Raw genomic sequence first — 9,964 nt, 5'->3', positions numbered from 1 at the left:
ACAACAGTGAGAGGTCCGCGTACCACAAAAAAAAAAAAAAAAAAAAAAAAAAAAAAAAAAAGATGTAATGAGGATGAAAAAAAAGGTGTGCCTTAGGTAAAGCCATACAGCAAATCAGGGCACAGGCAGACATCAGCTCATTGTAAAATTATTTCAGGCTGATAGCTTTCAATGACACTGAATGGTATTACTGGAACAGGTAGTTATGGACTCTATTTTAGAGCAGCTGGTTGCGGGTAAGGGATTGAGAGAAAGCTAGGATATAAAAACAATTTCTCTATCATCTTAGAAAATTTTAAGAGATGAAGAAATATCTCCTTATGATATTATGAAAAATGACAAAATGGCTTAGACTTATATCCAACAGAAAAGTTCACACATCACTAAAAACCAAAGCTACCAGCCACCCTCCCTGTTCCCTCTGATGAGAATCTGAGTCAATCCCCACTCTGCTGATGGACCACACGGGTCTGAGAGATACTTTACCTGTGGTATACAGTACTGAGGACCCTGGGGCACTGGGTATGGCATGGGCAGGTGGTTAACCATCATGATGTGCTGATTGGCCTGATATACTGCAGTGGGTGTCTGTGCACCAGGACGAATGGAAGGACTGCTGTTCGGGATGGTAGCTCTAGGAGGCTGTATTTGAGGCCTCTGGAAAAACTAAGGAGGGGAGAAAAATATATATATATATTCTTTTTTTTTTTTTACAAAGGGCAGTATGTAAATTTTACTATCTTGAGCTTTCTCCTTTTTTCCACTTATAAAAATCTTCTCAACTTGAATTAGAAATACAACATACATAAAGAGAGACTTAATTGCCTTTATCTGGGTTCACAAAAAGCATTCCACACGAGGCACAGCCACACCGATTCACGCTTTGATCAATGCTGTCACTCATTTGAAAACAGCAGGGCAGCCTCACTTTTAAAATGAAATCTCAGCTAATTTAAACTAAAAATTCCATACCATAACTTATTAATTTTAAAATGTGTGGTAAAATATAACAAAAGGGGTAGTTGGTATCTCTCTAAAAGTTGTTCTGTTGTCAATAAAAGCATTGCTTCTTTCATAAAGAGTAGATAGCTCATTATCAACTTATTAAAAATTAAAGTAGTCCCCTAAAAAACTACCATTCAAGTCATTTATAAAGTATTTAAAATAACAATAAATCTTCTGGACATTAAAATTTTCATCTCAGTTTATCAAGGTCAAATTAAACTAAAACCATCTGTAGGGTGTCACATGCTAATTGTCACGATAGGAAAAGCCTTCATTTTGCAAATAGTGGTAATCTCATACTAAACTGAACCCAATTTTGCTTTCTCAAATAGTTTGCAATAAAGGTGGAAAATCTAGACAGGCTTGAGAATGGTCTGGACGGAGCACATCTCAAATCTTTCAAATGGTAACCAGTACTTGTGGTTGTTTATGGTTTTCACTGCAGGCTTAAAAGCCTTGAAACAATATACCAATAGTAAATTCCCACCGTGAATGCGTGTATTCATCAGCAGACAATCAATCTCACTCTAATAATAATAATAAGAGAATAGAGAAATAAAGAGGCCATGCAGAACCAGTAGTTTGTTACCTGGATGGGTCTGAATCCTCCCTTCAATTATGAAGCAAGAAAGCAGCAGGAAACAGAAAGAAAGCCAATGGAAAAGCTTATAGATCAGTAGGAAGGGGTAGGACATAGCATGCAGCTCAACAAAAATATCTTTCTATTTAGTAATAATAGGAGAAGAAAGAAGATTAGAAAATCAGAATGACAATTCTCTACTTGAGAATTCAAGGGCACATGGAATTGAAGAATCGAATGACATTTAATCGAAAGTAAATAAATCCAGTGGTAAAAATATTCTAATAGTAGCCAAAAGTATTAACAGCTTGAAAGGAAATGTATGCTTAGTGGACAAGTACCATTGGAACTACTGATTCCTACTCTTGGCTCTCCCCCATGATATGACTCAGCATTAGTTATTTAGCATCTCTATGATCTGCTCTCCATCTTCAATGGAGACGAGAATTAACAGTAGAAGTGCCATTTGTTACTTTTAAGTTTGCAGAAGTCCTAAGAAATACCTAAACCTTTCAACTTTTACCAGGCTCCACATGACAGAAACTTGCTCTTTTCAATTAACCAGGTATGTAAGAGGCCACTTATAGCTTTAAAATAGGGAAATATAGTAATACTCTAAAAATGCTGTCTAGCTCCAAAATCTCTTGAGTTGTCTCACAATTCCAGACATGAGTGTTGCTACTGGTCCAAATAACTGCAAGTTTGACCTTTGGGCCCACTCAGGTCCTATCATGTCCTAATCTTAAGCATCAAGCTACCTACAGGTGGTAGGAAGTAACTTGTCATCTTGTGCTGAATTGGAAGAATTGGGATCCAGTGCCCAAGGCTCATCCCCATTCAGCCCTCATACCCCAAGGGAATGAAAGCCCTAAAGAAAATAAGTCACAGAAAAGCAACAGACAGTAAGGTATAGCAGGAGAATGAAGTGAATGGGGAAACCAGATGGGGGAAACTACAGACAGTAGTTGGTGAAGATGAAAAGAAAATACAAGAGGCAAGGGTGATAACATAGGAACCTGGGCTGGGTCGCAATGACAGCAATAGTCTTCAAGTTATCTCCACTGACAAAGTTTTGATGACAGACACAAGAATTTCTGTCAGTTGCAACCAGGAACACTGGACTAGTAAATTTTCCAGGCTAGACTTTGCTTCTCCTAATTACATAGCAGACAGAATCCATTATTCATCAATGTGAGCTGTGAACACATTTCAGGAATGAACTTAACCATTTTTATAACTCGGTGTATATATCACAGGAGCCACAAAACTGTTACAGGACTCAACGAAAGGAGGGTCATTCATCTTGCTCAACTTACTGAGCACTACTAGATGTTAGACACAGTGGATAAAAAGATTAATTCTGTAAGAACATTTTCCATGAACTCTAGAGGGCAGGCAAGACAAGGAGAGTATCCAACAGATACAGGTGATGATCCACTGTGGTTATATTATCAACAAATTTTGTCAGAGTACTTATTGCCTGAAGACACATGGTGTTACGGGGAGGTGAGGGGGAGAGGGAGAGAGAAAACTAGTCCATTAACTTATGCAGAACAAGAAAAATAGACATGGGTAAAGTTTTCCCATAAATACTTCTCTCACCACTATTTTCCAACTGTTCTGCTGGAATTTTTAACCAGCCTGTCTAGAATAACTGAGATTACATTTTATTCAAGGAGATTTCTGAATAGGATAAGACTGTTTACTTAAGCTGCTTTGAAGGAGAAAAAAACAAATGTTTCTAATGATACTCTTAATATCAACATACAGCCAAGCCAGTAAAACACAAAATTTGTGGTTATGTGGACATACCATATTTTTTGTTTTTATAAACTAAGATTTCAGCTTTGAAGCTAAGTAGAAACTTGTATTAAACAGGAACACTAAATAACAACACTGAAGATTCATATAGCACTTTAAGCTACCAGGTACCACTCTAAACACTTCACATATATCAATATATTAAGTTATCCTCACAACAAACCTCTAAGGCAGGTACTATTTTTAACACCACCATTAGATATATGGGGAAATTGAGGGACAGGGAGATTAAGTAACTTGCTAAAGGTCTGCCATGTGTAATTTAAACACATTCAGGTTCTGGGCCTGTACTTTTAACTGTTACACACTCTAACTCTCATGAAATGGAACACCCCTCATAATTTCAAACAAGTGACATCAGTCAGAAGAAATTTTTTCTTTTCAAAGGCTGAGGGAAAATGGCAGGACGTTTATCAAACTACACTGATGGGTAGCAGATCCCTCAATCGTAATTGATTTCTGGTAAGAAAAACACTCCATCAGTCACCTCATGAAATTCATGTTTATCATTCAGGAAAACAAATTTCTCCTACCTATAAGATTCTAATTCTCTATCTGCCTTAGAGTAACTGAAACCTGTTCATATGCTTTTTTATCCTTGGTACATTTAACAGGCCTACTTTTACTCAACTTCACAGCGCTAAGATTTTTACTATGACAGGAGTTTGTCTTTCCCTTTATAAAGTACACCATTTCTCTCTCTCTCTCTCTCTCTCTCTCTCTCTCTCTCACTCACACAAACACACACACACACACGAGGTTCTAATATCTCCAGGACTAGAAAAGGTGTAACGGTTGGACATGCAAAGAAATAAAAAGAAATGGATTCTCTTTTTTGTACTCCCTCCTAACCATTCAATTGTAAATATAGAATTAGATTTAATAGTCGGTAGGCATGGCAGCAAACCACAGCTTATTGAAGAGAGTGTGTGGATGTGAACAGGCTTTCCCAAACTGCTCGCAATGCTTCTGAATCCTTTTTCCTCTCCACTGAGTGCTGAAGAATCATTAAAAGAATCAAACTATCCTGTTTTGGAAGGACAGTACAGGCCATTTAGTCTAACCATATACCTAAAGTTTAAATCTCTTATATGACATGCCTTTGAGGTTATGAGACTTCAGCAACTCAGGACACAGTTCCATTTCATTGTTAAATGGAATTCTGACACTGCAAGAGTCTCTCCTTCTACTGGCTCCAAATCTATCCCTCTGTACCATCTACCCTCTGGTCTGACATCTATCCCCCAAAAATCACATCAAAGTCAAATCCTTCCTCTCCAGGAGTGACAAACCTCTGAGTTCTCTGAAGACTGCTACCACTGCCAACTTACACATCACCATTTTTTGTTCCAAGCCAATCACCACCCTCCACTCCCTCTTCCTCCAACCAAGATTTTTAAATTCCCTAACCAGCTAACTCTTTTTTCCTCAATCTTCTCCCACTGTTCAAAGTTCTCAAAGTAGAGAGCCAAACCTAAATATCCAGGTCTGCCCAGACCGTACCAGGCCCTCACTCAATAAATATCTGTTGCTGAATAAAGGAACAATATATCTCTTTTATTCTGGCCAACTCTGTTTCCATTAATGAACAAGAATCACAGGATCACAGGAGCTCTTTTGTCAACCACATTTTACTACCAATTAGTACTGAGTTACAATCATCTAAAATTCTTTAATATTCTTTATATATAACCTGGCAATAACTCATGCTCTTCACTTCTGTGTGTACTCTTATAGTTGTGTTTTGAAGTTCATATAGGAATCTAGTGTTTTATTCCTTTGAAAATTTATCTGGCTAATTTCAACCTATCATTTCAGATTACAGATTTTTTTTTTGATTTTAACTATATCATGCAATATCAAAACTACGTAACCATCAGCAAATTTGACAGGCATGGCATTAATCCAAGTCACTGATAAAAAATGCTGAAACGGGACAGGTAAGGAGAAAAGAACCTTGTACAACGTAAGTATCATCTCCAAACCTGATTTCAATCTGTTTAGTCTTTTATCTTTCAATGGTCCACTAGTATGCCAGGAAAACAGCAGAGAAAGATGACAGCCCTCATTTGAGGTGGTACTTTGGGTAGCTCCAAAGGGCTAGGATACATTTAAAACAGAGGGTGAGGGCTTCCCTGGTGGCGCAGTGGTTGAGAGTCCGCCTGCCGATGCAGGGCAAAGGGTTCGTGCCCCGGTCCGGGAAGATCCCACATGCCGCGGAGCAGCTGGGCCCGTGAGCCATGGCCGCTGAGCCTGCGCGTCCGGAGCCTGTGCTCCGCAACGGGAGACGCCACAACAGTGACAGGCCCGCGTACCGCAAAAAAAAACCAACCAAACAAACAAACAAAAACAACAGAGGGTGAATTTATAGGGTACTTAAGATTGCTGACCTTCACAGAAACACTCTAGAAGCAAGAAGGAAAAAGTTACCTCTTGGAAAATCCTTCTAAAGACGCAGTAATTATAGCTTTACCAAAGTTTCCTGGCCAATAACAATGGTAATAAATGCTTTTTGAAGATGCTGTTAATTTTTTTTTTTTTTTTTTTTTTTTGGCCATGCTGTGCAGCTTGCAGGATCTTAGTTCCCCAACCAGGGATTGAATCCAGGCCCTGGCAGTGAAAGCACCTAGTCCTAACCACTGGACCACCAGGGAATTACCCAGATGCTATTAATTAGAATATATCATTTTCTCATGACTTTGATCTGTCGAATCATCAAAAGACAAAAATATCTCTAAAAAACTATATAATAACCAGAAATTCTTTGAAAAACACCTATTCATTTTCAGTAACCAGGAAAAATCTTATTCAATCACATTAGTTCTTCCTATGTCAAAAACCACTGAGTACTTATTAATTTGCAAAGCAATAAAAACCATATCAAAAGTATGTTTCTGAAATCCTAGCTTTTTGCATATATAGTTCAACCTACTGGAGGGGTAAACAGTAAGAATCTCAATTAAGAATTTGTTAGGTTGGGACTTCCCTGGTGGCACAGTGGTTAACAATCCGCCTGCCAATGCAGGGGACATGAGTTCGAGCCCTGGTCTGGAAAGATCCCACATGCCGCAGACCAACTAAGCCCGTGTGCCACAACTACTGAAGCCCGCACTCCTAGAGCCTCTGCTCTGCAACAAGAGAAGCCACTGCAATGAGAAGCCCGCACACCACAACGAAGAGTAGCTCCCACTCGCCAAAACTAGAGAAAGCCCGTGCACAGCAGCTAGAGAAGACCCAACACAGCCAAAAATAAATAAATAAATTTTAAAAAATTTAGGTTAATATCTTTTTTAAAAAATTTAGTACTTAAGAAAAATGTTAGTGCTATGATTTTCTGACAAGTTAGAAAGGGACAAGTAGTAAAGAGTCCATATAATGGGATATCATTCAAGTATCAATCAGATATTCTGCTGACTTACAACAATTTATAATGAAGGTTATTCATGTAAAATTCTTTGTTTTCCTGCATGGAACACATATTATCACATAATTTATATTTCACTAAGAATTAGGAGATGTAAGCCCTACAGCTGAACTGTCCAACAGGTAGCCACTAGCCATATTTAGTTACTTAAATTAAATTTAAATAAATTTAATTTAAAATTCAGTTCTTCAGCCACAATGCTGAAGCACTCAATAGTTACATGTGGCTAGTAGCTACTATAGTGAACAGCACAGATACAGAAGATTTTCTTCATCACAGAAAGTTCTATTAGACAGTGTTACTGTAGAGGATTATGTCAGATGGAGGAAAGAAACCCTTAAGGATTAAGAAATCCTTAAGGATTCTGTCAGGAAGAAGAAAGTGTTCTATCAGATCATAATGCAGAGTCTGGGAGACAAGCATCCTTGGAGAACACTTCATTCATAGGTAAAAATAGCTTGGGAAAGGAGAAAGGTAGGCTGTCTCACTGCTAAAGGAAACTGACACTTATCAAGGGCCTATTATGTGTCAGGCACTGTGACAGGCTGGTACTTTTATTCGCCACAATACCCTTAGGAAACATACTGTTATTATAACACCTCAATATTACATCATTTGTAAGCATATTTTATCCATTTCACAGATAAGAAAGCTGAAGTCCAAGGTTAGTCTGCAGAAAAGGTTAGACTGATTCCCAGTTATGCCAACTCCCAACCTGTATTTTCTTCACTGTCTCTGCTGCAATCCTACAACTCCTTGTGAGGAAGGCACCAGATAAAACTGCCCATCACTGGCCTACATCAAGCTCTGAAAAATACAAGAGTTCTGGTGATGAGACTGCATAGATGCTTGGCCAGATTTCCTATCCATTGAACTTTGATATGCCAGGTCTGGCCCCAGAGGCAAACCCAAAGCCTTCATTTATTTTATTTTCCAAATCTAAGAAAATGTCTAGAGCAATACAAATATTTCTCTACCAAGGACTAGGACTTCAAATGTAACAGCACAACTTGGAGAACAGAGACCTTTAGAGGTCATAATTGGAGGGAGGGGATAAACATAAGCCAGCTGTTTCTCTTTTTAAATCTTTTTGCAAAAAGAACCGAACTACAATAGGAAAACATGCATAGTTTCAATGCTTGCCCCAGGTAACATACTCCTTGATGCCAAACACTGTTTTTTTATGAAGCTTATTAATTTGTTTAAGCTAAATCCAATTAATTTGAACACTATGTGAACTAAAATCACATATCAACATACTGCAAAATGTTTTTGTTCCACAAACACTTTAAAATACCAATTCCCTGGTTTTCCTCATGATGCAAAGACTATTCAGCCATAGTATATAACCAACACTTGCTATTTCTTGTGAAATCCAAAAGTAAAATAAGGACAGGAACATAAGTAACTTTAAACCACAATTACACAAACTTCAATGACCAAAGACATGAAGTTAGTAACACAAGCCAGATCTACATTATACCAAGTCACTTGATTTAATTCTGGGTGTACGTTCTGTTCTTTCAGTTTCTAATTACCTCGGGATTTTCAAACATCGGAATAAAAATAGTTGACATATCTCTAAAGCCAAGAGTGTTCTGTATATAAAATAACTTAGGACTACTTTCTTTTACCTTTGAAGAAAACTGTTATTCTAAGCTAAAGCTCTCTTCAGATTATAAAATGCAAAAAGAATAGAACATCCTTATTAATCTAAAGAATCCCTGCAAAAGCCAAAAATTAATTGTACCAGGAAGATGATGTGGCTGACATAATACTAATTGAACATGGTATCCCTGACTTGAGGGACTCAAAAAGAGCCCCGACTGGCCACACATAAAGATCTTCTAAATAAAAGCAGTTCCAAGAAACATACACATCCTATAGCAGTTTCTTGGTTGTATTAAACTAAAAATGTTTACCATCCAAAATCTTGTTATTTGTCTCATTTCAATTCCGATGACTTCATTTTACAAAGAAAAAATATATAGGTTCTAGATTACTAGATTATTAGTTTTCTTTTCCCAAGCAATTACCTTCAAATAGCTCATCTAAATAACTATTGATTTTTTTTTTCTTTGCATCGTTTTGCCAACTAAAAATTGGCACTTGCCATCTGCCGCTACAAGGATTAAATCACAAGCTGCTGCAGCCGCTGACCTTCAACACACACTGAAAGGAGTTCAGGGTGGAGATCAGGAATGCGGCGCTCTGTGCTCTGGGAAAAACTGGCAGAACAGGCCTTTAGATAGTTAGATATTTTCAGGAGAAGATTTTATGAGCCCAATACTTGCATCTCCTCATATCTAGAAAAGCACTAAAATCATTCATGGTGATGTCTGCTCCTCGTGACTAGCAGTAACCTTCTGCAAAAAAATGTGTGCTTGATTACATGTACTCCCCCTTCACCAAAATCACATATATACTGACCTTTCCCCCTACCTCTTTGGAGGAGTTTCTCAGAGCTATCTGAGATGCTGTCTCCCAGGCTATAGTCCTCATTTTGCCCCAAATAAAACTGAACTCACAACGCTCACCTTGTGCATTATATTTAGTCAACAGTTTATAGAACCAATTATTACTAAATATCCACGAGAAGTTATGTATTTACTATGGGACTTTAGAAACATCAATCATAGGAAACATCATCCAGCATCAAATTATTTTGCAAAAAAAATAAGATCAAAGCATGAAAGGATATATGATTGGAACGGTAGTCACTGATGAATAATGTAATAAAGAAGAAGTGAGAAATCTATTCACTAATTCTAACTAGTCAAGACTAACTCTAACCCTTAATTTAATTCTTTCTGGCCAAAGCAAACAGCCGTAGATGAAAAAACCATTTGGGCCTTCAACTTTGAGTCTTAATCACAAACTAAAAATATCCCAGGACAAAGATGTTTTCCCTTAAAAAATGTATTTTCTGTATACCACTCAACTTTTGTTATCAACTGTATTGCTTTCATTATGCAAGCCTCTATATGTCTTGTTTTGTATTATGAGCATGAATCCATGCTTCTCCATGAACCTCTTAGGGTTTAGGTCTCCATTTGGCTTAGGTTTGAGGAGAAGATCTCTTAAATACAGACTTCGGCCAGGGATTCTTAAATGGGAAATAGTATCACCTCCAC

At 37.7% G+C, this 9,964-nt stretch overlaps 1 protein-coding gene across 17 annotated transcripts in view; it reads right to left on the bottom strand.

The window, feature by feature from the left end:
- EIF4G3 (eukaryotic translation initiation factor 4 gamma 3) overlaps positions 1-9,964 on the bottom strand; it is a 384,857-nt gene that overhangs the window by 180,317 nt on the left and 194,576 nt on the right. For all 17 annotated transcript variants that reach the window (XM_024125370.3, XM_055083733.1, XM_055083731.1 and 14 more), the window contains one exon: positions 487-666. In XM_024125370.3, the coding sequence (XP_023981138.2) occupies positions 487-666 (180 nt within the window). The remainder of the gene's footprint in view (positions 1-486; positions 667-9,964) is intronic.

This window comes from Physeter macrocephalus, chromosome 3, assembly GCF_002837175.3.
Source record: "Physeter macrocephalus isolate SW-GA chromosome 3, ASM283717v5, whole genome shotgun sequence".
In the NCBI taxonomy this organism is placed as follows: domain Eukaryota; kingdom Metazoa; phylum Chordata; class Mammalia; order Artiodactyla; family Physeteridae; genus Physeter; species Physeter macrocephalus.
This window is presented reverse-complemented; position numbering and strand designations above follow the sequence as displayed.